At 39.6% G+C, this 26,252-nt stretch overlaps 4 protein-coding genes across 6 annotated transcripts; 2 read left to right on the top strand and 2 right to left on the bottom strand.

Annotated features, from left to right (window-relative positions):
• Nucleotides 1-1,694: 1,694 nt before the first annotated feature.
• LOC104419265 (2-methylene-furan-3-one reductase) lies at nt 1,695-3,479 on the top strand. The gene is made up of 4 exons (XM_010030886.3): nt 1,695-1,913; nt 2,209-2,574; nt 2,831-2,990; nt 3,214-3,479. Exons 1-4 carry the CDS (start codon nt 1,695-1,697, stop codon nt 3,477-3,479), a joined length of 1,011 nt encoding a protein of 336 aa, XP_010029188.2.
• Nucleotides 3,480-6,710: 3,231 nt separating this feature from the next.
• LOC104419264 (RNA exonuclease 4) lies at nt 6,711-9,323 on the bottom strand. Its single transcript, XM_010030885.3, has 7 exons — nt 9,190-9,323; nt 8,748-8,899; nt 8,440-8,570; nt 8,102-8,322; nt 7,599-7,805; nt 7,214-7,294; nt 6,711-7,122 (listed from the first exon to the last, which is right to left on the bottom strand). The coding sequence occupies exons 1-7, from the start codon at nt 9,222-9,224 to the stop codon at nt 6,906-6,908; spliced, it is 1,044 nt and encodes a 347-aa protein (XP_010029187.1). The 5' UTR covers nt 9,225-9,323; the 3' UTR covers nt 6,711-6,905.
• Nucleotides 9,324-15,647: 6,324 nt separating this feature from the next.
• LOC104419263 (protein KINESIN LIGHT CHAIN-RELATED 2) lies at nt 15,648-19,469 on the top strand. Its single transcript, XM_010030884.3, is given in 4 exon segments — nt 15,648-16,011; nt 16,529-17,667; nt 17,670-18,489; nt 18,956-19,469. Coding segments are annotated over 3 exon segments (2,181 nt in total). The 5' UTR covers nt 15,648-16,011; nt 16,529-16,532; the 3' UTR covers nt 19,182-19,469.
• Nucleotides 19,470-20,493: 1,024 nt separating this feature from the next.
• On the bottom strand, nt 20,494-23,098 carry LOC104419262 (GDSL esterase/lipase At3g27950). Of its 3 annotated transcripts, XM_018863042.2 has the most exons (6): nt 22,660-23,098; nt 21,739-21,939; nt 21,449-21,624; nt 21,109-21,379; nt 20,739-21,018; nt 20,494-20,680 (listed from the first exon to the last, which is right to left on the bottom strand). In XM_018863042.2, exons 1-5 carry the CDS (start codon nt 22,913-22,915, stop codon nt 20,768-20,770), a joined length of 1,155 nt encoding a protein of 384 aa, XP_018718587.2. In that variant the 5' UTR covers nt 22,916-23,098; the 3' UTR covers nt 20,494-20,680; nt 20,739-20,767. The 3 variants fall into 3 exon arrangements, with proteins under 3 accessions (XP_018718587.2, XP_010029183.2, XP_010029184.2); XM_010030881.3 differs by having other exon boundaries at nt 20,494-21,018; nt 22,660-23,097; XM_010030882.3 differs by having other exon boundaries at nt 20,494-21,018; nt 21,449-21,621; nt 22,660-23,096.
• Between the last annotated feature and the right edge of the window lie 3,154 nt (nt 23,099-26,252).

The following is a 26,252-nucleotide window of genomic DNA, read 5'->3' as shown; positions in this document are numbered from 1 at the left end:
ACCATCTTACATGGCACGATCAACATTGATGCAGATAATTTTATAAATTTTAAAAACCTTTTTCTGAATTTTTATTCTTTTCTTTCTTTTCGTTTTTTTTAATAATCTGGAATGGCGAGTTCCCCAGTCAACCATTACTAGCCATAGGCGAGGGCTATGCCGTCGCCCAAATCTAGGTGAAGGCCAACACCTTTGCGAGCCACGAGTGAGGGCCTCTTCTCCCTCGCCAACATCTAGGTGATTACTTCATTTGTTTTGCGAAAAATAAATGATTTCAAAATTATTTTCCTAAAACAATTGCTTTTATCTCTTGAAATAATTAGTTAATAAAAAATATTTTCATTATCGATAATAATTTATGTCTAAAATTTTTGTGAGAGATAAGAATATTTTCATTCATTCATTTTTTTCCGAGCGATACAAATGATCATTTTAAAAGAAATTTAAATTATTATTTATTTTTTGCGAAACAAAAGGGGTCAAAGATGAGAAACAACAGGAATAAGGCCAGAGTACTTGAAGGAATCAAGTCAAGAAGAGAATTCAAGAATTCCTTTGTAATGGTGAACAGATGTGGAATATTCGTCCCAAAGGCGGTATAAAGCCAGGATATTTGTGGGCCACCGCTCAGATCATGATCTTGACCGTCTGCAACTGGAATATCCACCCATAATTTTCAGGTAAAATAGTGAAAAAGAAAAAATAGAATAGAGAAAAAGAGTTGTTCCCTAGAAGGCTCCGGAACCTTTAGCTATCTTTTCTACATTTTCAGAGATGAAACTATTCATTCAAAACTAATATTATCACGGCCGAGTGTTGAGATACTGCCAGATATCCTATCCACTGCTGAAAACAAGCAAGCCGAGCAACTCTCTTAATTACTTGAACACAGGCCTACCCTGTGTAATTAAGCACTCAATTTACCTATCATTAATTTTCTGTTTTGCGTTATCACAAACATGTCATAGATGAAAGCTGGTGGGCACAGCCTTTACTGAAGAGAAGGCCGAGAGAGAGACCAAGTCTGAATACATTAATATATCCAATTAAATTCATTTTTATTCAAAAACTCAAGCCTATAAATTATAAGCCAATTAGTTTAGATCAACTATTTCATGCCATATCAATTCTTTGACGTGAAACTTTTGTTAATATAACTTACACGTGCATCTTAATAAAATAAAAAATACCAAATTATTAAGTTAATGAAGATTGATATGGTGGGGAATAATAGGAAATTAAAATGTTAACAAATTAACGAAATAAATAACTATATACTTAGGAAACGATTAATTAGGAAATAATTGCGATGGTCAATATTTGTGAAGTCCATGAATATTGTAATATGTATATAATAACAAATTTGAGTTTAAGGAAAAGACTTAAAATGCTGAGTTGGCAATGGTTGAAATTGCTTAGAACGGTTAGAAAACCTTAACAATTTTTTATTTTCACTTAAGATTTCGATTACCAAAAATATGCAGCTATTATCATAAACGATAAGATTCACCCGAACATTGCATGTAGACAAAATGAACTTGGATTATATACATGTCTCTGTACATTGACAAATCCAAAATGCTAGATTGATAAGGCGAGTTTATTCAACTTATTAAAGAACGAAGAACCTCTATTCTCTTCTATACGCCCATCAATCCACACACAATTACTTAGCTTGGCTTTTTGCTTATTCAATGGCTTCCTACTCAAATGTCACCATCCCCTCTAAGATCAAGGCTTGGCTCTACGCCGAACATGGAAATCCCGTCAATGTCTTGACGCTAGATTCAGATGTTAGGGTTCCCGAGATTAAGGAGGACCAGGTCCTTGTTAAGGTTGTTGCTGCTGCCCTAAATCCTGTTGATGCCAAGAGAGCTCTTGGCTTCTTTAGGGACGCCGACTCTTCGCCACATGTAAGACATCATATTATGTGAAAAATATTTTTTTATATATATAATTTCGTCCATTGTTCTTGACTACAAAAGTATGCTTAATGCGAATCTATTATGATCTTGAATTTCTCATTTCCTATTCCATCAATTGTGTTAGGGTCAATTGTGAAAAGCGATTTTTTACAGATATATAAAGACTTAATTACCAGAAGACATTTTCGAGTATTATCACTCTGAGTAGCTTCTTAGCTTTTGATTACTTTTCTTTATTGAAATGTTTTTTCGGCGTTCTTTTCTTTCTTCCGTGTTCATTAAGATTGTGCCGGGTTACGACGTGGCCGGTGTGGTGGTGAAAGTCGGGGATCAAGTGAAGAAGTTCAAAATTGGGGACGAAGTGTACGGAGCCGTCAATGAGAAATCCTTGGACCAGGACGAAGTGTACGGAGACATCAATGACAAATCTTTGGACCGCCCAAAGCAACATGGCACTATGGCTGAGTACAATGCTGTGGAAGACAGGCTGCTGGCTCTCAAGCCCAAGAACTTGAGCTTTGTCGAAGCTGCTTCACTTCCCGCAGCCATCGAAACCGCTTATGAAGGCCTGGAGAGGACCCGCTTCTCATCTGGCAAGTCCATCCTCGTTTTGGGTGGCGCCGGTGGTGTGGGGAGCCTCGTGATTCAGGTATCCGATTTCGAATTGCTTAGATCCGTTGATGCGTGGAAAATAAAGAAGAAAAGCTCATAACAAATACAATGATGTCAACCGTTATTGGGGTGATATCTGCTCAAGCATTCGTTCAATTTAGACCTTGAGATTCTGATGCGTATGATATAAGCATCTTATCGTTTCAATCTACGTGTATTTGAAAGTTTCAGTTAGTAGGATTCAAACGTCGGGTGATGTATATGTCTGAATTTTTCTTTGTCCTATAACACAGCTAGCCAAGGAAGTCTTTGGTGCATCAAGAGTGGCGGCCACATCTAGCACCGGAAAGCTGGACTTGCTGAAGAGTTTGGGAGCTGATTCGGCCATTGATTACACCAAAGAGAACTTCGAAGACCTTTCGGAGAAATTCGATGTTGTTTATGATGCAGTAGGTGCGTGGGTTCGAAAGATTCACTAACCTTTTCCTTTTACAAGTTTGGAGTTCGTACAACTTCTTAGTCTTGTCTTGATAATGTTGTGCTTAGATATATTTCCAAATGGAATTACGACTGTTTATATACCATCTTCTAGCCAGTATTTTTACTAAAGTTTAAGGTGCAGTTAAATGAATACCCTTCTTGAAGATTTTAATGGTACCATATAAAATGTCTGCAGGTCAAACTGAGAGCGCGATAAGGGCAGTGAAGGAAGGAGGAAGTGTGGTGACAGTAGTGGGGGGTGTAAATCCACCTGCTTTCAAGTTCTTCTTGGCATCTAAGGGCTCAATCTTGGAGAAACTCAATCCCTTCATAGAAAGCCAGAAAATAAAGCCAGTGATTGATCCCAGAGGCACATTCTCGTTTTCTCGGGTTCTCGAAGCGTTCTCATATCTCGGGACCGGCCGAGTCACCGGAGAAATTGTCATCCACTCGATCCCATGAAGAGAGAGAGAGAGAGAGAGAGAGAGAGCACATATTATTCCTAGAGACATACTGAATGAGATTATTGTTCTACAAGAGGAAGGATGTTCTTTGTCATTGTGTACAGTAATTAATTGGCATTAAGTATGTTAAAAATTCAAAAGTTATCGTCTTCTTGATGCGAATACTAGATTTTGTTCCATTAATGTTTTCATTGATATGCGAACATCATGAGAGAGAGAGAGAGAGAGAATCCATATTGTTCCTAGTGATGTATGGAATGAGTTTGTTGTTGACAAGAGGGAGGATATTCTTTGTCATTGTGTATAGTGATTAGTTGGCATAGAGTACGTAAAAAACTCAAAAGTTATCGTCCTCTTGATGCGAATACTAGATTTTGTTCCTTTAATGTTTTCATTGATATTGCAACCATTATGTAAGAGAGATAGAGAATCCATATTGTTCCTAAGGGAAAAGTACCAAAAAAGTTATAAACCTATTATATTTGTACTAATTCAGTCTTAAACTTTTCAATTTGACCAATTTAGTTTTGAATTTTTTTTCACATTAACACTAATTTAGTCCATCCAGCCAATTTTGGCCGACTAGTAGCTAGATATTTGACATGGCAATTTTTTAATTTTTTTCCAATTTTATATTAAATTTTTCTTTTCTTTTTCTTGTATTCCTTTTTTCTTTTGTTTTTCATTTTCTTTTCTCCCTTCTTCCTCCTTGAACTTAGGGCCGCCAGCAAGGGTTGCGACCCTCGTTGAGCCTCGCCCATGGCCCTGGGCAAAGCTGCCTTGCCTATAGCCCTAGGTGAGGTCGAGTGAGGGTCACGACCCTCACCGAAGGCTCGCCAGCCAATGAAAGTCCAAGGAGAAAGAAAGGAGAAAAGAAAATTAAAAAAAAGTTAAATAAAAAATTTAAAAAAAAATTTTAAAATTGTCACGTCAGTATCTAGCCACTGGGTGTGTCCACGTCAGTGCCTAGCCACTGGCCGGCATCCACGTCAATGATGGTCAACCCCGGATAGACTAAATTAATACCAATGTGAAAATATTTATGACTAAATTGATCAAACTAAAAAGTTTAAAACTGAATTGCTACTAATACCATAGGTTTATGATTTTTTTGATACTTTTTTTTGTTCTTAGTGATATATTGAACGACAAGAGGGAGGATATTCTTTGTCATTGTGTATAATGATTAATTGACATTAAGTATGTAAAAAAAGTTCAAAAGTTATCATCCTCTTGATGTGAATATTGGATTTTGTTCCATTAATGTTTTCATTGATATGGCGACCATTATGACAGATAGGATCTCTCTCTAGTGAGAGTATTATGATGATATGATGACATTTGGACCAAATTATAACCATTTCTCTTATAGCAAAGCATGGTAATTTCATAGATGTTACATGTGCCCGAACCTCATGAAAAAAGCATCCTATCAACCCAAATCGAGGTTGTCTAAGTTTAATGTGTTGGATGTATCTAAAATTACCATGTAATAGTTATATGTTAAGGATTTAAGTTATGTCGTCAATCTTATTATTTAATTAATGGCAAAAACATATTTATTCATTTGTCCAATTATTTATATATATGAACAATTCCATAAAATCATATGTAACTGGACCTATTCTTAAGACATTAAAAATATGCGTGATGAGTTCACATTTAGACTTAATTAAACTGTTTTTATCAATGGACTATTGAGTGAATATTAATGATCATATTGAGACTGATGTGTTCTTAACTTCACCATTAAATATTGGATGCTGAAGGTAATGATGAATTACGAGTCATTGGATATTATGATACTCAAATTAGAACATAGGTGCTTGTAGCATACAAGTTCACTGAACATGACATGCATAGAAAATTAGTGACATAAAAGCTTTTGGCGTGGTCAATGTCAATTCTTTCATGCTCTGGTGTTATGTAAATAATCCTTAGACCTAATGCATAGTGTTAACTTATATGTTGGACGGCTATGGTTCACGGGTGCACTTATTAGCGACTTATTGATCCATCTCTATACCCTATGGTCGTAGTTTGTTCATATACAAAGTTACACGTGTGCATAATATAAATATGTCTCCTTGTTACATGTAAGGTATAGTAATGATGTCCTTGTGATTTAATTATGACAGTGCATTGAAATCCTCGGTCGAGTTTGTAACTGAGAATGATTTTTTTATGTTTTGTATAAAATGCAAGTCAATTAGGTTTCTACATATGGTCGAATTGGTGACTTAACAAATATTTTATGGTATTTGTTCGATCGGGACATAGTAAGACAAAGGAATTGAATTACACTATAGCCAAAGCTGACAAGTTCATTATGTTCTTAAAGCATTCACACTATCTGGGTAGTCATAACATATTTACTAGATATCAATCATGACTTATAGGACCTAGAAACTGATCAAGACAATTATTTCTTTTGAGAGTATTAATATGTTAGTACAAGTCTTACTATCAGTTTAGTGATAAATCTAGGAATGTCACACACCATAATTAATTCACTTGATCGGATGCAACCCACTCACAAGAGCTGCTCTCTCGCTCACCCAACTTCTGGAAGAAGCAATCAATAAATTCTTTGAGAGGTTAAAGACCAGCTTCTGGAAGAATTAATCATTTAACTTCTTTGAAAAGTTAAAGAAAAGAAGAGAGGATTACATGGACCATGTGTACAGAATTGTCTCCACAAAATTGCTAGCACAATCATAGTGGTAATTACCTACAAGTTCTTTTTCCGTTCGAGATGCGTTGGCAGTATGTCTGAACCAAAGGTCCAACATTTATAGGGCTCAAACTGAAGAACATCTTAATCAAGTTTTTTAAAGCAACTTCGAGAGCTAACTTGTACAATTCCTTTCAATATTTTGATTTCTGATTAAAACGCACAAACAACACCTTTGGAGATATGTGTATAGTAGAATTTTATCTTTGCTTCCGCTGCATTTATGTTTATATCACCCATACATGTTTCGTAAAACCCTAACATATTGATCAAAAGAAAATTTCAGGGATACCCTTACCATTGACCAGACTACTTTACTAGAAGTCGAATTCAGTATTTAGCTAATGTTACCAGCTCATTGAGGTGCGTTTCATAAGTATCAAGTGAGTACATGTAAACAAAAACTACTACTAAAGATAACATATAAGCGACAAGTGAATTTGTAGAAAGATCGCATGTGATCTGCTAATTAGGCGCGCAAACTCGCAAAGTTACTTGACAATGAACATATGTGATGGATGAATTAGATTTCACGAAGTACCAAGAACCAGTACATGTAAATGGAAACTACTCATACATTCACATTCTTATTTCTGTTTATGATATATCGATGCGTATCGCTATGGAATTAAGCATGCAGAATTCCCCTTCTTTATTGCGAAGTTATATTCCTTGACCAAATAAATTGATCTAAGAGTCTAGACACCAGCAGTAGTAATCAGACCTCGAGATGTCTAGCAGTTCTTCAGGGCTCATCCTCTCTAGCTCACTTTGCCTATACAAGTCGAAATTGTTTGCCAGCGGATAGTCCTCCTTGACGTGGTTTTGACCTCTCATTCTCATGTAAAGCCTCATCGTTGCGACACAGTCGTCATAAGGGTCTTGGATACCGATCTGAATGTCATACCTGTGCCCACCAAAGTTTCATCTGGTTGCTATGTTTGTAATATCGCAAAAGCAGAAACTGAACGATAGATGGAAATTGAGTGCTTCATTACCCAAGATAGGCTTGTGTTAAGTATTTGAGAGAGTTGCTCAGCTTGCTTGTTTTCATCAGTGGAGGATATTGTGTAGTATCTCTGCACTCGGCCCCGAAACGATTTGGGTTAATGAATAATTTCATCACTGAAAATGAAGAACAAATAGCTAAACTTTTAGGAGCTTTCTAGGGTTCCGTTTGTTTCACATAAAATGATTGATTCGGAAAAGATTTTAAATTAATGGTAAAAGATTTTTAATGTCAAAGAAAATGTTTTAACATAAATTGTTATCAATACGAGTGATCATTTTTTGGAAAATATTTTCTAAACCATTCATTTTTCGTAAAACAATTAGGGCTTAGGGAGAACCCTTTTTCCTTGTTTTTCTTTTTCACAAGTTTACCTGATCATTGTTGCTGGGTAATCTAGTTGCAGACGGTCCAGATCATGGTCTAAGCCGTGACCCACAAGAATCCTGGCTCTACTGCCTTTGGGACGAATCTTCCACATCGGTTCACCATTGCAGAGGAATTCTTGAATTCTTTTTTGGACTTGCTTCAGTGGCATTGCCTCCCTCAAGTACTCTGGCCTTATTCCGGTTGTTTCGTACCTGAAAGGCACTTTTTCAGGGTCCTCTTCGATGCAAAGCAGATACAAGCATCAACCCGCTTTTGTGTGAACTCAAAACATCCAAACTGCAGGATCAGATGGATCCCACATGGACTATATCATATTGGAGAGTTTCGTTCTAAATGAAGCAGGGCTTACTTGAGCTGAGTTCATGCAAAAAAATTTATTATCTACAGTCTCAAGTTTTTGTTAAGTTTGGCTCGTGATCCAACCCTTTAATGCAGGAAAGTACCTTAATTAGAAGTTTCTCGAGAGCTTGCACAATTGAAAATGTACCTGTAGTTGGTGACAGGAATGGTAGGCTTAACATAGGTGTGGAAGATGATGTTTTCATACTCATCGATGATGCAAACCCTAGCACACAGGTCTAGGGACCCATCACTGCCACCCCCAACCATCTTGCAAGCCAGGGCGACCACTTGTGGCCCTCTGGTTCGACCAGTGTCGATGCTCAGTTTGTCGTGGATCCCCAAGTTAGCCAAGCGAGCCAGAAGTCCCTAAAACACACAAGACCTTGAATAATCATAAGAAAACATCTAAAAATTTCCCCAGACTTGATGTAGAAAATAAATTTTCTTTCTAGATGACAAGTTTTTTGGGTTGAAGTTTATTACAGCATTAACGCCAGAGAATTGGCATCTTCCTTCATGCGCTCGACGAGAATTAGAGTTGTCAAGTATGGTCAGGCAGAATCTGCACCCCAGGATGCTGAATATGTTCTTGCATTCTTGTTTTGGCAGTGGCCCTGAAAATTAGAGGAGTACAAAATCATCAGGTTAGTTCTACACATAGAAGCTAGCGAATTTCATTAACCGATATGGTTTTACTATATATTATCTAAGATGATGGATACAGATGCCAATAGAATTAAGGAAAGGATTGATTCGTCTTTTAGGAAATAAATTTAACAATATTATTATACCAATAAGATGCTCCCTGAGAGATTCGAAAGATCTGCAGTGCTTTTTGCAGATCCCACACATCGGCTCGTGGCGGGAGTGATGCGAAATTTTCATGTGCTCCACCAGGTGCTCCTTCCTATTGAACTGTCTGAAGCATGCTGCACATTTGTTCCTGCTCAAACCAGAAAATATAATCAGGGAATTATATAGACATGAAAGCACTGCCTTATGTCTAAGCCTCACGCGAATATACATGCTGACAAACTGTCTTCAACTCTAGTGAATTCTTATACTTCATCTAAGTTAGACAATCAATTACCTAGATATACGTATCATCTTTACAAAGTAGCTAGCCTATAGTGGCTCCATGCGGAGAGGTGCATGCATATATGTCCTCATCTAATTTGCGTGCACAAAAATGGGTTAAGCATGCGCGCATGAGAGAGATGGGGAACAGAAAACCTTAAAGTTTCCGTAGACTCGCTTCGATAGTCCATGTGGTTGCTCTCGACTAGTCGTATGGCCGTGAGGCAAGGAAGAGAGAGAGAGAGAGAGAGAGAGAGAGGAAGGGGTGCTACTTAATTGCAATGAAGAGGACCCTTGAGGAAGCAGAAGGGGGAGTGTAGAGGGTATTTATAGTAGGAGAACATGGAACCGTAAAAAGAATTGCTTCCAGGTTGGTCTTAAGAGAGGTGATTCCTCAAGGCCATCTAGATTTGTCTTCTCTCTCTCTCTCTCTCTCTCTCTCTCTCTCTCTCTCTCTCGGTGGTGGGTCGGTTGAAGTGGTGATGCAAAAGATTTGGACTGGAAGGGCGAGGTGAATATTGATGGAGCGTCTTGGACTGATATGAGAGAATAAGAAGAGCATTATCAATGTACCTATCCGGCGTGTGGGAATCACGATGACAATTTGTACCGGTATCATACATTACACAAAAGTATGTAAAAAATATGGTATCAAATTTGGATATCGAGAATGTTCGAGATTGCGAAATTGTTATTAATCATTTCTCATATCTGAAAATTTTACTTGGGTATATATTTGTTCTGATGCAAGTACTTCTAACATGGCTCATTTTATTGTCAAGTCCTGAAGATTTCCAATCTCTGTCAAGGATGCCCATTGAAAAATCTTAGCCAATCGAGAGGAAACGAATACAGCCCCAGTGAGAAAATATCATGACCTTGCCACTTTTACCAAAGATTGGATAAATCAGACAGATTTTTCTTTCCAATACAAGGCATGAGATTTTGGCTTTTTGAATTATGAGAAAACAAAATTGAGCTCAACTTTAAGCGATGACAGCAGGCACAGCACAAATTCACCGTACCACATCTACTGACAAGACGTAAGGGTCGGCTAATTCATGCAGGCAAAAACTTGAGATAAGATAACAGAAGTCTGCACATAGTCAACATACAGCGCATAAGGTTATCTCTCCTAAAGCCCTCACAGCGTACAGCAGCTTATCGTTTATCTACCGCATTTTTTAGCAACTTCTAGTTTTAGATTCTTTGGTCACGTCACCAAAGACTAAATCTCATATTAACTCATCCAATGGCCATGTGTTATAGAATTTACTGCAGTAGGAAAATATATAGTATGGCATATGATCTATTTAGTGAATTTACTACGGCTAGTTTCTCATAACTAATTTGTTTCGTAAAATCAGTTTAGACGATAGCGACGTGAGGATGACGTGACATGTAAAAGTATTTTGACTTTTGAAACAGGGGAATGTCAGCAAAGACTTCTTTTTGACTGGGGTGGGTCCCGATGGATTCTCTTGCTTTGAAGATACCCGCAAAGGCCAAAAAGAAAGAAAGATCAAATTTTAAGAATCAAATTTCTTTTTTGCCCCAAGTTATTCTGGTCCACTACGTAGCCATCGCGCCCACTAAGTTCTTCTTCTCTGGTCATTTTTTTCGTTACAAAATGGCAAACCTCCCCGAGGTAAACGGATACCCTTTCTCCTTTCCTTTGTTTACTTTCTCCCTTTTGCTTTTGCAGTAAAGGACAACTCCACCAACAGGTGTGGCATTGTACAAGTTCCTTCTGTACAGCGCCAATGATCATAAGGGGTATGAGTGCTGGATATATGGCCAATAGTGGTTAAAAACCTTTCCATGATGAGTGCTGAATATATGGACCCTATTCACTCTTTCTTGAGTATGAGTATTCTTTTATATCTACCCTGGTCAGCAAAAAGTATGCGCCGGGCGAGATAATACCTGACCGAGCTCCTGTCATGGAGCTTTGCTTTTGGCGGAACGCATGGACTTCAAGCGATTTTTGTGCGGAGTGATGTACAAGATCGCAATCCTCTGTTCCGATCTGACAAAAGTTTTGCACATGGTTAGAAAGTTAGAGACTTTTTTTTGCCAAGATGAAACTTGCATTTATAGTCTAAGAATGAATTCGTTGGTTTGGTAAATTTAAAGCTGTTCTACAAAACTGAAGAGAGACGAAGAGAGTATCGGATTTAAAACAATTACGAATCGATGTCCATGAATGAGGTCGTTTGGTGGGCTCAGCTGAGAGATATTTACTTCTGTAACATGCTGTAGTCTCTCATGACTCCGTAGTATAAGTGAGAGAGCTCTGAAAGTAGTTGACCGCGGCAATCTTATCACAATTGCCGACATTAGGCATATACTTTTAGCCCATGAATGTGAGGCTGCGGTCCATACCCTCTAACACTCTCCAAGGAGCAGCACTTCGTCTTCATGCAGATGAGAGAGAGAGAGAGAGAGAGAGAGAGAGAGAGAGAGAGAGAGAGAGAGAGATTCTCATAGACATTGCGCTTTGTCTGGTTCTTTGCTTCGTACCCTTGAGGGTTCATTGAGATACGATGAGGCCACCAATTTTTGGTCCACCCCAAAAAGCAGACATGTTCGTTAAAACCACATGAGAAGTCAAAGGGAAAGATAGAGAGACCGAACCTTTGAAAGATAAAAGAAAGAGATGCGTTTGGGGCTCCCTTTGAGAATATTCACGCATAAAAAGAAAAACTAATTATTTTACGTTTCTTTTTCCCTATGTTTTTTTTTTTTCCTTTCTCCGAATTGATACGTTGACATTGTTTGAACATATCCTCGGTGCATGATAAACCGAACTAAATGCGTCCCCATGAAAATAGGAAAGCCTTCTTTCCCTTGCTCTATCTTATCATTGTTGTTCCGATAGAAGAAAGTGGACATACTTACAGCAGACGGGAGAATAGACTCATTCCGTGGATAATAGGGTGGCCGAAGCAGATTGAAATATAGGAATTTTTTCAAACTCAGAGACCCCAATTATAGGGGTAATCTTTTTGACATGGAATTGATGTGATCCGGTCAAGCGGGACACGAAAATGAATTTCGACAGCTTCTTGGCAATACTATATTCAAATTTTGACTTTATCACTACAAGGCTCGCGATTGGGCTCCTAAGTTGTGAAGAAAAACATACATAGGTCCATCAATGGAATGAGAACTTGCGAATTCCTAAAACTACCCGTCAAACAACAGTTGCCCAAAATGCATGTTCAAACGAAAAAGAGGAGGCCCAGTAGACGAGCCCAACAAAAGTCGAACTGCAACATTTTCATCTTCTCGGTGCACCAGAGCACGACCAGCCATGATTTGCCTACCTACAGACAGAGAATCGTGAAAATATCCACTCCCAAAATAGGGGGTCGAGAGACAGCTAATGAAAACAATATGAACCGACTCTTCATCACCTGTCCTGTGGAGCAGTTGACGATGATGCTTAACTAAATTCATTTTTGTCTTGACATGCGTCAACAACCGCCTACAAATGTATTTCTCCCTTCCCTTCAACAAATCAGAATATTCACGTACAGAAGAACGAAATTCAGAAGTTGCGGCATCGCTTTCTTTGATTGGGATTCGACTTCAGATATGCAATTGCTTCCGCTGAATTTTCTTTGGGAAACAGCAACCAAATCCACGTTGAATAGCTCAGCTCACCAAAGAAATCTTTTTTAAAGATAGTATGACCTTCTGTTGAAGAATTAGTAATTGCCAATGTCCTTTCGGCAGTTCTTCTTGGTTGCTAAGTTATACCCTGTGATTGTATGTATGTGACCCTAGAAACGTCACGAAAGCATTTGGTTCTTGTCTTGGAGTTGTTCCTATATGAGACAAATTACATGATTGATTCCTCCTCTACTTTGGTAGCAATATATAGCACTTAAAAGTAAATGGAAATGACCAACCAAATGATTGATTTGGTGGAGCCAGGCCTATCTATTATGAGATTATTGCCAGATATAATGCGGAAAAGGCTATGTGCAGACACTTCAAAAATATTAGTGATACCCATCACCAACTTTTGCCAAAAGTGGCGTTTTGATGATCGATACTAAGTTATTATTTGCCAGATTACTGTTTTGAAAATCGCTTGATGATAAAGTAAGAATATATACTAACTGCATTTATCTCATTAACCATGTCTAATTGATAAATGAAAGATAAAAGCCGTGGTCCAAATGGATACTCATCTCATTTCTTTAAGAATGCTTGGCATACTGTCAGGTTGATCTTGTTTGAGCCATCATGAACTTTCCTCATGAGCCGAAGCAGTCAAAGGCAGCGAACTCTACTGCTATTACAATGGCGCCTACAGTTCAAAAATGCCTCCAGAATAACTGATTACATGCCTTTTTTTTTTCTTTTTTTTTGCAATGTTGTATATAAATGTATGACCGAGAGCCTTCCCAGTAGATCGAAGGTAGTGCATTTTCTGTACCTATTAATGGTGGAATAGAAGGCTAGCTTTCTGGTGGTAAGGGGCTACAACAAGGAGACCATTTCTCCTGAGTTCTACGGCATGGTCATTGAAGTTCTTTCTAGGTTGCTTAGTCAAGCTGCTAAGATAACTGCCTTTAAATCTTCATACCCATTCTTTATCTCGCGCCCTGAGTTCGAGCTGACTAACTTGCTGATGTACATTCAAGAGACCTCCGACAATCGGATATATACATAAGCTAACAAATTTTCCATATGCAGTGCATGCAAAAACATTAAGATTAATATATTGAATATCACTTTCGGCTCTTGGGGGCTTCTTCGACAAAGAGAATATAGGATTGGTACTGGCCAGGCCAACCGAGACCAACTTTGATTCTCACAATTCAAGATTTTAGAAAACCATCATGTTTCCCAACCGGATTACGCGCCACGTGTCTGGACGAGATAGCTCAGCACCCCCTTTATGACCTACACGTTCTGTGGTTTTCTCTGATTATAAATTTGGATTTGGGATTTCATTAAGGGTCCCTTTTTGGTCAGCTAGTTTAGGGGTTAAGGAAGGTGCACCGTCGGAATATGCTGCGGTTGTGATGGTGCTCAGTGACCCACCATCCATCATCGACCAAACTCCCTACTTCATGTCATCACCAAGCATCAACGCCTTAATCATTCGACCTTTGTCCTCACCTTGTCCCACGAGCATCCTTAGATTCTCTCCCCCCAGGCTCTTCATTATTCCGTTGAAGACTTAAAAAAGATCATCTCGAATCATGTCTTGACACCGTTCTTCAGAGAGAGCACAAAAGGTGGAAATGATTCGTTAAGTCGTGCGGGGTTTTGGTTTATCTGACGTTAGGTGGTGTCCTGACAGAGCGCAACTTAGTTCGGTGGTCCGGGGGAGGATTGACTTTCCCTTTCTTTCGCCAGGGCAAATGAGTTTGACTTGTTTTCCATCACTTGTCGATGGAGACTCCTAGAGAGTTTATTGTCCTGCAAATAGTCATATGAGCTATAACTATAGTTCCAACCGCATATGTGTGGCTTCTTGAGACATAAGTCAACGTAGGACGATTCAGATACTCATTAGAATATCCAGCTTACTCTTGTAACTCAGTACATTACCCACCAATCACCGCACGTGAATATGTTACTAGTCAAATGACTTCAACGATTCATTCCGTGTATTTAGTATTTATAAATGGATTGTCTATCACGGTTATAAGCAGTTTCGGGAGATTCAAAATAGTATTTATCAAGTAAACTCTCGACTAACATAAGGTTTTCTTAATCAATAGGGTCACCAACCGAGTTCTTAAACCTTTTTCAAAGCACTTTCGCCATACGGATATCAAGGCACATATCCAAAGCACTAAAGTTCATAATGATACCGCTCCTTTGAGAATAATTGTGGCCCACTAGTCTACCTTTTTCTCTATCTTTTGCTCCCTTTTTTCAAAGGCATTTCACGGGCGTGTATTTGGGCCCACATACTATGTCTACTTTTAGGCCTAAAAGAGATTTGGCAGATCAACGTTAAGTGAAGTGACAATTCTAAGCGAATGTCTAAATAATAAATAGATCAAATTCAACATATGATAGCAGTCCGCTATATCATTTTATATATCGATTTTGCAAGCCAGACTTATTATTATTATAAAGGAATAGGCTATTACCAATAACCTCTAAAAAAATAATTCGGATGCCATTACCCTGTAAAGATATCATTGTCACATAATTTCCATGATATTTGTCAAAAAGTCACATCTATGTCGTAAGCAACAATGCATTGTGTTAATCTTTCTTCTCTATTTAATCTTATTGTACTGTACTAACTATACTACAATGCACTCTACTGTGCTGGACATTACAATATAGCTCAAAATGTGTGACATTCACGATGAATTTCGTTGAAAAAAAAAATGGATGTTCCTTTGATACTGTACCTGGTTCAGTTTTTGGGCAATTTACCAAGACAAGCAATGTTCCTTTGGCCATCTCAACCGATCACCCTCTTCTTTCCCAGCTTTCGGAAAAAGGTCAACTGTCAATTCTCTGAAGAGCCAGCCGTTAATTGCGCCAACCTTTTTATAATTCATAGCAAAGACAAGAATTAATTACTTGTTACCAGCTCCACAGAGAAAGAGAGAGACAGGGAGAGACAGAGAAAGGGGGTAGGAGAGGAGTCCCCTTCCTTATGGCTTCGACCTCAGACATTCCAACGCGCTGCAACCCCACACCTACACATTGAATTACCTGTAATTGACATACCCCACTCCATTATTCTGCTTCCCGTTTGCCCAATTCTGCCCTTACCGTTATGAGAAAGCCAGAGGGTTTCTTTCTCGTCTTCTCATTGCTCTGCCTGTGAACTGAAGAGGCTGTATATAAATATATCTAAGCAAGCAAAGATAGAACCATCAAGTGTCGAAAGTCTCTCACCTCCGTCTCTACTTTCCATCTGTTCGCCTGGTACTGGAAGGTTCCTGAACTGGGTCTGTCCTCTTTGCTGGTCATACCACTTCCAAGGTGTGACTCCTCTGTCGCCTGCATTATCTGTTCCAGTTCAAAGATTGTCCGCTAGTCTAACACATTGCGAATAGGATTATAAACGCATCCATACAGCTGTGTCAATTGCTTCTGCTATGGTGTTCTGTTGTTCTTTTCGGTTTGATCGTGGTGTCCGACGTCCTATTGCGGTCTGTCTGCTGCCATTCTCATAATGTTTCGGGACTATGAGTTCTGCTGATTTGTAATCTTGTGAAAAGCATTGGGACAACATTGCCTCTTGATGCTTCTTCATATAGCATTGAACTACGCATCGGATGGGTGCTGCCGTTATAAGTAGGCTTTTTTCTTTTTTGGGGGGTGCCCTCGTCTAGCTTAGAGGATATTATTATTGCCTATAATTTTGTCCTTCTGGATGGTGAAGTGCCATCGAGTGATTGGTCCCAGCATTTAGTTTGTTTGCAGTGAATGCATGATCATGTTATCATGTTGCTTTAGACACTTCGATGCATAAGAAAATGGATTTGACATTTTTCAGTAATATGCCGGGACTAGTCATGTATGATTCAAGGCGAGATTACAGAATCGATGATTCTGGTGGAAATCAGTCATTCTACAAGGAGGACTCCACCCAACAATTTTCTCCGAGAAGTCCACTGAGTCCGCACACCCCTAGTCCTCATAGTGATTCTGATGATCTGGCCCTGGATGGTGTGGTGGACACCTCAATCGAGCAACTTTATTACAATGTATGTGAGATGCAGAGCTCCGATCAGTCCCCATCAGGGCCCAGTTTTCTGTCGTATGGAGAGGAGTCTCGGATTGATTCAGAGCTCTGCCATCTTGTTGGTGATTTCGGAGCACTAGAAATTATGAAAGAGGTTGTGATCGAGAAGAAAGAAGAGGGTGGCCGAAACAATTTTAGTGGCGGCAACTCCACTCCATTCAACGGGAGTGAGTTCGCCATAAACCTGAAAGCAACCCCGAAGCAGAAATCAGTGAGAGGTGCCACAAAGAGAAATGCTTCCGAGGGGAAACCTCCAATTGGCAAGATAAGTCAGAAAAGTACTAGAAAACCAAATCCCACTTCGTCCGTGAAGAAGCAAAAAAATCTTGCTGTAATTGCAGCAAGATCCCAACAAGGAGTTGGAGATTCTACTGATACAGGATTAGATAACCCTGACCTTGGACCTTTCTTGCTGAAACAAGCAAAAGATATGATGTGTGCAGGAGAGAATCCACAGAGAGCCCTGGAAGTGGCCCTTCGAGCAATGAAGTCATATGAAAAATGTTCCAATGGCAAACCTAATCTAGATTTTGTTATGTGCTTGCATGTTTTGGCAGGAATATACTGCAACTTATGTCAGTTCAGTGAAGCGATTCCCATTCTTGAACGCTCGATTGAAATACCAGTTTTGGAGGAAGGCGAAACACATGCACTTGCAAAATTCGCTGGGTGTATGCAGTTGGGTGACACTTATGCGATGCTTGGACAGATCGAGAACTCAATCTTGTGTTACACTGCAGGTTTGGAGATACAGAAGCAAGTTCTAGGTGAAACGGACGCACGAGTGGGCGAGACATGTAGGTACCTGGCTGAGGCTCATGTCCAGGCATTGCAGTTTGATGAGGCTGAGAAACTTTGCCAAATGGCTATTGACCTCCACAGGAAAAAGGGTCACCAGCTGCTTCTCTTGAGGAAGCAGCCGACCGGAAACTCATGGGGCTAATTTGCGATTCGAAAGGAGATTATGAATCTGCCCTTGAGCATTATGTCCTGGCAAGCATGGCTATGGCTTCCAAGGGCCAGGAAATAGATGTGGCTCTGATAGATTGTGGCATAGGAGATGCATATTTATCTTTGGCTCGGTATGATGAGGCGATATTTGCATATCAGAAGGCACTTACGGTGTTCAAGTCGACCAAAGGGGAGAATCATCCATCAGTGGCTTCAGTTTTTGTCCGACTAGCCGACTTGTACAACAAGATAGGGAAGTTTAGGGACTCCAAATCTTATTGCGAGAATGCGCTGAAAATTTTCGGGAAACCCACTCCTGGGATACCCTTGGATGAGATTGCTAATGGGTTGATTGATGTGTCAGCCATCTATCAATCCATGAATGAATTGGAGCAGGCGCTGAAGTTACTCAAGAAGGCTTTGAGAATATATGGGAATGCCCCAGGAAAGCAGAGTACAGTTGCAGGAATAGAGGCCCAGATGGGTGTCATGTACTACATGATGGGGAAGTATTCTGATTCCTACAACACTCTGAAGACAGCCGTTTCAAAGTTCCGTGCCAGTGGTGAGAAAAAATCTCCTCTGTTTGGAATTTCTGTGAACCAACTTGGCCTTGCCTGCGTCCAGTGTTTTGCCATAAATGAGGCTGCAGAATTGTTCGAAGAAGCAAGGGATATTATGGAGAAGGAATATGGGCCTTATCACCCAGATACCTTAGGTGTCTACAGCAATTTAGCAGGCACATATGACGCGATGGGCAGGTATAGATTATTTACGTTTCCTATTGTTAATTGTTAGCAGAGTAAGGTCATTGTAGCTTAATTTCCATATTTTGCATCATGTCATTTTATTCTTTCTATTATGGTTGGTCTATGTTATTTTGACTTCTTCCTTCTTTAGTTGATAATTATTATATAAAGTGGAAGCTGGGATCTTGATATTTTGGCAGTACAGATTTAATAGGATTTCATCGCCAGAGCTGACAGTAACATCAAGCTTTAAAGCAGCTAGTAACTAAATTGTACATGAGTGTAGCTTAACGATTCTGTTGATTCTTTAATATAGAGTGTTTATTTTCTTCTCCATTGCATCCGGGTCCCGTTGATTTGACGAAGGTGGCCTTGGATGTGAACATATCTTCAAGTTGCTTTCTAACCTATACTTTGCACCAGCCCTTTGTTCGATTTAGCTTTGAAGTAATTTCACTTTCCTTTTGACACATGGAAGGTCGGATGACGCGATCCAAATTTTGGAGTATGTTGTTGGAATGAGGGAGGAGAAACTTGGAACGGCAAACCCTGATGTGGAAGATGAAAGGCAGAGGTTATCTGAGCTTCTGAAAGAAGCAGGCAAGGTCAGGAACAGGAAATCCAGGCGATTAGAAACCTTACTTGACACCGACACCGACACCGACACCGACGCTATACAAGATGACGGAATCAGAGTACTATAACAATCGTATGTACATGTATCACTGCAGTGTGATATATAGTTTACAGAGGAGTAGATGGATGGTTTGCTTTGTTAGCTCCCAGCTGGCGAAATTGGACAAATAACAGCAATAAACTGTTCCGGTTTTACTTGTGGATATTGGATTGTAGTGTGCTTGAAACATTTCATTCATGCGCTTAATGTTTGGGGAGCTGAGTAAAGTTCTTGTCATTGGCTCATTCCTATTTGTATATGTGAAGTGTGGATTGGAAAGTGGTAATGCATCATTTTCTCTTCTTGGTACACCAAAGTGTTAGCAGCAACTTCAGCAAGTTTCTACCCTAAGAAACAACTGTCAAGTGGATCTAGACTATATTGGCTGTTCCTGGCCTATGTTCCTAAAAATTACGATTTCATTCATAGCTAGATGCAGATAAAGTAGTAAAGAGGTTTCTGTGATATTCTTTCATGTAATTATTTTATGCCACCCCGAGCAGAGTAAATCTCTGTAACTGATGGATTATTTTAACCATCATTCTGCTTAGTGGGCAATTACCTGAGCTTTCAGACCTTAAAGCTGAGGAACATCATATCAAAACAGGTCTGTTTTTGGCAGCTTCAAAGTCGATAATATACTGGGATGCATGTGCATTTGCGGACGAAATATAATGGAGTTCCACTAAAGGACTTGCAATCAGCAATGCTGATATGTAGTAATTGCCTTGACTAGTGCTAAAATCCAAAGCTTGAAGGGAAATCCTAGTATTCCGTTGCCCAAAAAAATGGAATATGGTTCTGTGTTGGTACAATGTAAAGAGCATTGGTTGAGACAATAAGAGTAACTACCGGAAGAAACATAGTGCCCCGCCTCTTCGGATAGAGGTTACAAAATAATTGCTACTAGAACTATGAAGACATCAGGTAATATGAAAACCTCAGTTGGCTTCAAAACTCTCAGAAAGACTGTTTGTATTTTAGTGACGTGCTCGAGACATCCACCAATTTTTCCACATGTTGAGCGGCAGCATCAAGAAATAAGATAATATCACTCAATGTTGATTTCCCTTCACATAAGTCATAACAGAGATAGCATGTCTTTGCACGTTCATTCCCCGTCAGAGTGCTCTAAAATTTATTTGGAAAATCTGTTATGTGAGGAAAGAGGAGAGGTCACCAGCTAAGAACTTGTGGACAAGATGTAGGAACTGGTCACTCGGACTCCATATGCCTACCCCTCAATGCCCTATCACAGCAAATATGGCAGTCATTATACATTTAGTGTACGATCCATGTTGTCTATCTCTCTGGCCTTACTAAAATACATGACTGCAACAAATCAAAGGCCATGCAGTGGATTTTGAACCGTTTCATAATCCATTACTCTTGGTGGAATACATTCATGAAATTTCAGAGAAGACAAACACATATTATTAAGCTGTTACCTTGCTGGAATACTATCTAAACACAGTTAAAGTTCACTTAGAAGCATCTCAGAGGAATGACTACATTCCAACTCTAGCATGTAATATCCAAAAGTAAGATACTGTCGGGATGTATCATGTATGGTAGCTCTCAAGAAATTAACGCTAGTTCTCGACCCACTTGTGGTCATGGATTCTTCAAAGCATGACAAGACTTCATAATTGAAACTGCAGGGTGAGAGAAAGAGCCACTGAGGATTCGGCTTGCGAGCCATTTGTTGGCCGCCTCTGAGTAGTGTATGCCATCCCAACTTATGTGCTTCGATGGATCCTCACATGGATTGCCATATACGGTTCCATTTACTATAGCTTTCTTGCCACAATCAATATGGTAGCCATAGTAACTGCCGCAACAAAAACTAGATGGATTGACGAAACCTGCACCACAGTGCCACAATCATTAAACTAATACCAGTACAGACTACACAAACATCCTATAATAGGCAAGAGAAAACGAAATGCAACTACCTTGATCCTTCGCTTCACTAATCAAAGAATATTTGGCTGAATATACATCGACATATGTGAACACAGCTGCCGAAAGCTGTGCCCTTAGCTGTAGAATCCTGTCCTTAAGCTGCTTGTTGAAGTCTTTAGCCACCTCATTTTGGGGCCTTACACATCCATATCGATCCAGATTACCGGGTTTAGACTTGTCATATATGATATTGTATGGCAAGCACCCGATGGGCCCGGTGTTATGTACCCAGAACACTCTGGCCCCTTCCTCATAGAGTTGCTGAGACATAGAGCTGAGTGTCAGAATTTTAAAAACCCGCAGTAATTATTGGGCGAGTCTGTTGCTTACATGCACTGCCCGAGAGAACTGGTTCAAAATATCAGGAATGGAAGCTATGACTTGCTCCCCCGTCGTATGTTGAAAGCCATACGCAAGATCATTCTGTCCTATGTCGAAGGTGTAAAGAGCCTTCGAGAAGTCTTGAGGCCTGGGCAATCTGTAACTAAATGTCGAGGCCTTGTCTGCTGTCCCAATTTGCCAATTTAAAGTCATTGTCAACAATATTACAGAAACAAACAACAAACAGCAGGTCTCGCATAAGCAAGACTATATGCAGAGGGTCTGTGAAGGAAACTCACTGGACTGGTTGAGCTGATTATACAGTTCAGTGATGCGGGATTTGAACCTCACGAACTGCGATAGTTGAATGCCAAGATGGAATGGGCTGTAGCCACCAGGCCGAATGGACGAGCCACCAGTCGCAAAGTTTGCACCGTGTCTAAAATTTGTTTCGATCGAGTCTAGATATGCACTCAAATAGGGCAATTTAAGATCTTCAGCTGCACAAAAAAGTATTATCTGATAGAGTTTGAATGTAGAAGGTAAGAAATGCTTTTTGCTAGGAGTAATTCCAAATTATCAACTACAAGCTCAGAAGGTGAAATTGCAGCCGATATGGTGATCATTCTAAAGAAGCGGTAGATGAATGTAAGGCAGGGCCAATATGGCTGAGGCTTGTCGCGTTAGTATTTCAACAACGGGCTTCAGAAACCATCGACAGTTGCACTTGAGAGCAATTCAAAAGCCCACGGATTACACACGAAAGACAATGCATAAGCCAAGCTTTTCACACAGTAGAGGTGACCATTCGTTTCAAAGATTTGGATGGCGAAAACATCTACGCCACGAAATTTCTCTAGGATAACGTTCTTTCTGCTGTAAGTGACAAGCTGAGAGTAAATTACACAGAAGCCGCGACCGAGACGAACCGAACGCCATCTTTCCACGCTACTACTCTGCTAAGCTCACTCCATCACACGACTGACGGAATTTTATACCTTTCTTGGCCTTTGGGCTAAAAGATCAAATGACTGACAAAAACACTATCAATCACTGGATTGCCCAGAGTCTGGTCTGGCGAGACTACCAACTAAAGGACACAAGATATCCTGGATGTCCGTCGCAAAGAACATCAATTGCATCAAAAAACAGAGTACGAACAGCATTGACCGGTCTCTATTCACCATATATGCTAGTAAACTACGTGTGAGCCGGCTCACCGATGAAATCAATGATGAGACGGCCATCGCAGAACCTCCCGGAAGGGTGTCCGAAGAAGGTCTCGCCGTTGGGCGCGGCGACCTCGGACAGCGCCGCGGATATCGCTCCGGTGTCCGAATTCGAGTCGCCGAAGTTGAAAATCGCCGAGAACTCGCATCCCGTCGGTCCGCCGCCGCCCCCGCCCCCGCCAGCGAGAGCTCCGAGCAGCTGGATCAGCACTAAGCAGAGGAAAGGTAGTCTGACTGAAGAACCCATGTTGGGACGGCGAGTTCACGAGGAAGAGAAGCTTGACAAAGGCGCTTGCTTTGATAGAGAGAAAGAGAGAGAGAGAGAGAGAGAGATACTGGGAGGGTGCTGACATGGAGGGAATGATTGAACGAAGATAGCATGGAGAGAAACGAAGATGACGATGATGATGTTTGACAGTTCGACAGTGTGTCCGTGCCAGATGCCCCACGCCGAGTGATGAAATCTTGGCAGCCCACGAGGCCGCCGCATGCAATGCAGTCCTATGGAGCCAAAACACAAAAAACCAAATAAACAGAAACAAGGGGTCCCATGAAAATACCGTGCATGTTTGTGTCAAATTAATTTTCATGTCGCGTAATTCTTGAACTCTGTTTCAATATCTCTTTTAAATTACATGGAAACATGCGTGGAGTGTCGATGGCTCTCGGAAATGACACTATCTTAGAAATTTAAGCTAGCCCAAAGAAGATCTTGAAAAAAGTCGCGGGACTTCAGCCATCTCAAGGCGAGCATTACTGTCGGCAACATATCTCTTCTTCGTAAGCTCTATTATGGAATATGCTTGTTATTGAGCGAAGAACCTCCGAAGCCCCGCATGCAATGTTTGACTTGGTGGGCCCCACAGAGAAAAAAAGAGAGTTGAAAATTCAAAGAGAATAGGGAGAAGAAGGGAGGCTCCGTTCTTAAAGGCCAAAGGAGCAGGCCAGGACAGGAAAAAGAAAAGGAGAGAGAAGGGAAAAAAACAGAAAGAAAGAAAAAGGAGAAAAAAAAAGGAAAGGGGTTTTGCGCAGACGAGGACCTTGTCAGATCGATTCAATTCCAATTCTTAATGCTCGATAAATGCTCGTGGCCCTCATTCTTCCTATTATAGTAGTTTTCAGAGTTAGATTGTACATTCGAAGTTATGTGAAAATCAAGTTTTGAATCGTCGAATTATGAAATTTCATGAAAATAATGATTTATAGTGTCGTGGAGTCGTAAGGTTTGTGGGGTGTCGTCTTAAAGCAACAGTTTAGTTGAATCAAAATTACAGAGTTTCATGAACAAATTTTGCATTGCGTTTCGATTTGAACAATCACTTCAATTGAGCGATCTATTAATGCGAAGAAATTGTTTTGTTAGCATTTAAGCATAATTTAGTCATTACGTAGTTGTTATAGTATTATACTTGGTTTTGATGTCAATTCTCAATTATTTGTTAAGATTTCAAGATAGTCGACTCATTTAGCTATGCATTATTATGTCTGGGCATTCCTAAGTGAATAGTGTTATCTCTTCTTTAAATTTATAAACCTATGTCTTGATATAAAGATTTGATTTATTATGGGATATGAAAGAGCATGTTTGTTGCATTAAAATTTGAATTGAGCATTTACCATATTTTGGTATTTGCGAACTTTGTTTATAAAATGGGTTGTAAAATGGCATGTGAAATGTATTTTGGTTTAAGAAACGAGTTTTGAAATGATTTAAAAAATGCTATACGAAAAGTATTTCTGGTAAATGAGCTGGGTTGCAAAAAAATTATGTGTTTTGGTTTGTGAAAACTAATTTTTGATAAATATTTTGGTTTAACTTTGTGAATTGTGAAGGATGTTGCAAATTTGTGTTGTGCTCAATATTGCTGTAAGCCCAATGAAAGGCTTGTGAATATGCACACTAGTTAGGATATCCTTGTAAGCTAGCCACTAGCAATATATTTATAGACTTTACCAAGGGAGAGTTTGATCACCTTGTCACGAAACGTTATACGTGACGATAGTTGAATATTTGAGCAGGAGTTTGGAAAATGGATGAATCATTAACATATGATTTGAGATTAGTTGATAAATGAACCATTGACGTGTGTGTTGATGAGATTAATTGATTGACTAGACCATTGATGTTTGTTATAATATTATTGATTTAACAAGTGCTTCATACATATAGTTATGTTAAAGCAATATAATTCATTTTTATCTTGTATGTGTATCATGTACAAAAATTGAGTTGAATGAGTTCTGATATTGTGCATAGTAGGTGCTCAATCTGCTTAGAAAAAATATACTACTCACTAAGTTATGGATGCCCATTCCATTCATCTTTCAGGTTTTCCATATCCCTCAATTAGTAGAGCATTATCGTGGGGACTTTTGAAAGTTGGTCTTTGGTGGTTTGAGGTTATGTCATTCAGGTGGAAAGATGCCAATGTCATCACCCTTATCCCTATATGATTTAAGGTGTGACATCGCAAATTCCTCCTCACTTTATCTCCATCAAGCACCTTCTTGATGACCGCAATAGCAATTCCTCTCCATTCCTACCATATTCAACATCATATTCAAATTTGTCCTAATTGACAGTCACAAACCATTATTTTCATATCTAACTTCACCACAATCACGTCGGTTAAAATGTCATTTATGTTGAATTTTTACAAAGTCACGTTGGATAAGTAGTTTACCACGTGTATTTCAACGTCAGCAATTTAATTAGAATAGTAAATTGGAAGTTATTGGTGGATAAATCCGTTAGTAGTACCAATTTGGAATTTTGTGACTGAAAATTAGTTAGAGGTAAATTTATCACAAATATAACAAACTAGCAACCAATAAAACCAAAAAAATCATCAAAATGTAATCACATGTCATGTCAAGAGACTGGAGCTCAGGTTTTTATATCGATGAGATGTAGCATTAAAAGTCCTTTCAGCTGCACACATCCATGGCGCCCGTGGGGAAGTCTCGAGAAACATGACCACCGTAGAAAGCAAATCAAATGATCAAACGGAGATCTTACTCGATCTCGAATGTATTATTCGCTTTTGAAGACAAAAGCTTTGCATCTGTTTAAGATAACTTCAGTTAGCAGAGTCAGAATCATCCTTGTCAGTGATGCCAGAGAGGCAATCATGCCCTTGGAGAAGCAACCTTACATGAAATAATCAAGTTACAAATTGCAAGAGAGATCTTCTCTGCAAGAGATTGAGAGGCCACCCATAGGATGATCCAATCCAAACTCCTCTTCAGCATGACAAAGCAAGTCTTGGAATGGAGAGTGATTCAGATAATAAAGTCGGCAATGCAAATCGCTTCTCTTTTGCTTCAACATAAACAGACAAGTGCCCTCTGGGAATATCTGCATTTTCTGTTGATGAAAGAACACGGCAAAGCATATGTGTTCGCCCGAACCCCCTTGGGGACACAAATGGCAATGAGTCTTGAGACATATATCGGTCTAGGAATGAGACTGAGAGAGTATAAAAAAGGAAGCTTCGATGGTAAGGTGTGAAATTCTGTGCTGGTGGTAGAGCCGAAGGCATATATAGATAAGTAGATGATATGGACTTTATTTGCTAACAGGA

This window comes from Eucalyptus grandis, chromosome 9 (genome assembly GCF_016545825.1).
Source record: "Eucalyptus grandis isolate ANBG69807.140 chromosome 9, ASM1654582v1, whole genome shotgun sequence".
NCBI lineage: Eukaryota > Viridiplantae > Streptophyta > Magnoliopsida > Myrtales > Myrtaceae > Eucalyptus > Eucalyptus grandis.
Note: the sequence above shows the minus strand (reverse complement) of the source record. Positions and strands in the feature narration are given on the sequence as shown.

Coding starts and splice junctions, on each gene's coding strand:
- LOC104419264 (XM_010030885.3), bottom strand. CDS start 9,224: ATGGACTATCGAAGCGAGTCTACGGAAACTTTAAG. Junction 8,900..9,189: donor GAGTCTACGGAAACTTTAAG/GTTTTCTGTTCC, acceptor TGGTTTGAGCAG/GAACAAATGTGCAGCATGCT. Junction 7,806..8,101: donor ATTCCTGTCACCAACTACAG/GTACATTTTCAA, acceptor AGTGCCTTTCAG/GTACGAAACAACCGGAATAA.
- LOC104419265 (XM_010030886.3), top strand. CDS start 1,695: ATGGCTTCCTACTCAAATGTCACCATCCCCTCTAAGATCAAGGCTTGG. Junction 1,914..2,208: donor ACGCCGACTCTTCGCCACAT/GTAAGACATCAT, acceptor GTGTTCATTAAG/ATTGTGCCGGGTTACGACGT. Junction 2,991..3,213: donor TGTTGTTTATGATGCAGTAG/GTGCGTGGGTTC, acceptor AAATGTCTGCAG/GTCAAACTGAGAGCGCGATA.
- LOC104419262 (XM_018863042.2), bottom strand. CDS start 22,915: ATGGGTTCTTCAGTCAGACTACCTTTCCTCTGCTTAGTGCTGATCCAG. Junction 21,625..21,738: donor TAATCAGCTCAACCAGTCCA/GTGAGTTTCCTT, acceptor AAATTGGGACAG/CAGACAAGGCCTCGACATTT. Junction 21,380..21,448: donor AGTTCTCTCGGGCAGTGCAT/GTAAGCAACAGA, acceptor TCTATGTCTCAG/CAACTCTATGAGGAAGGGGC.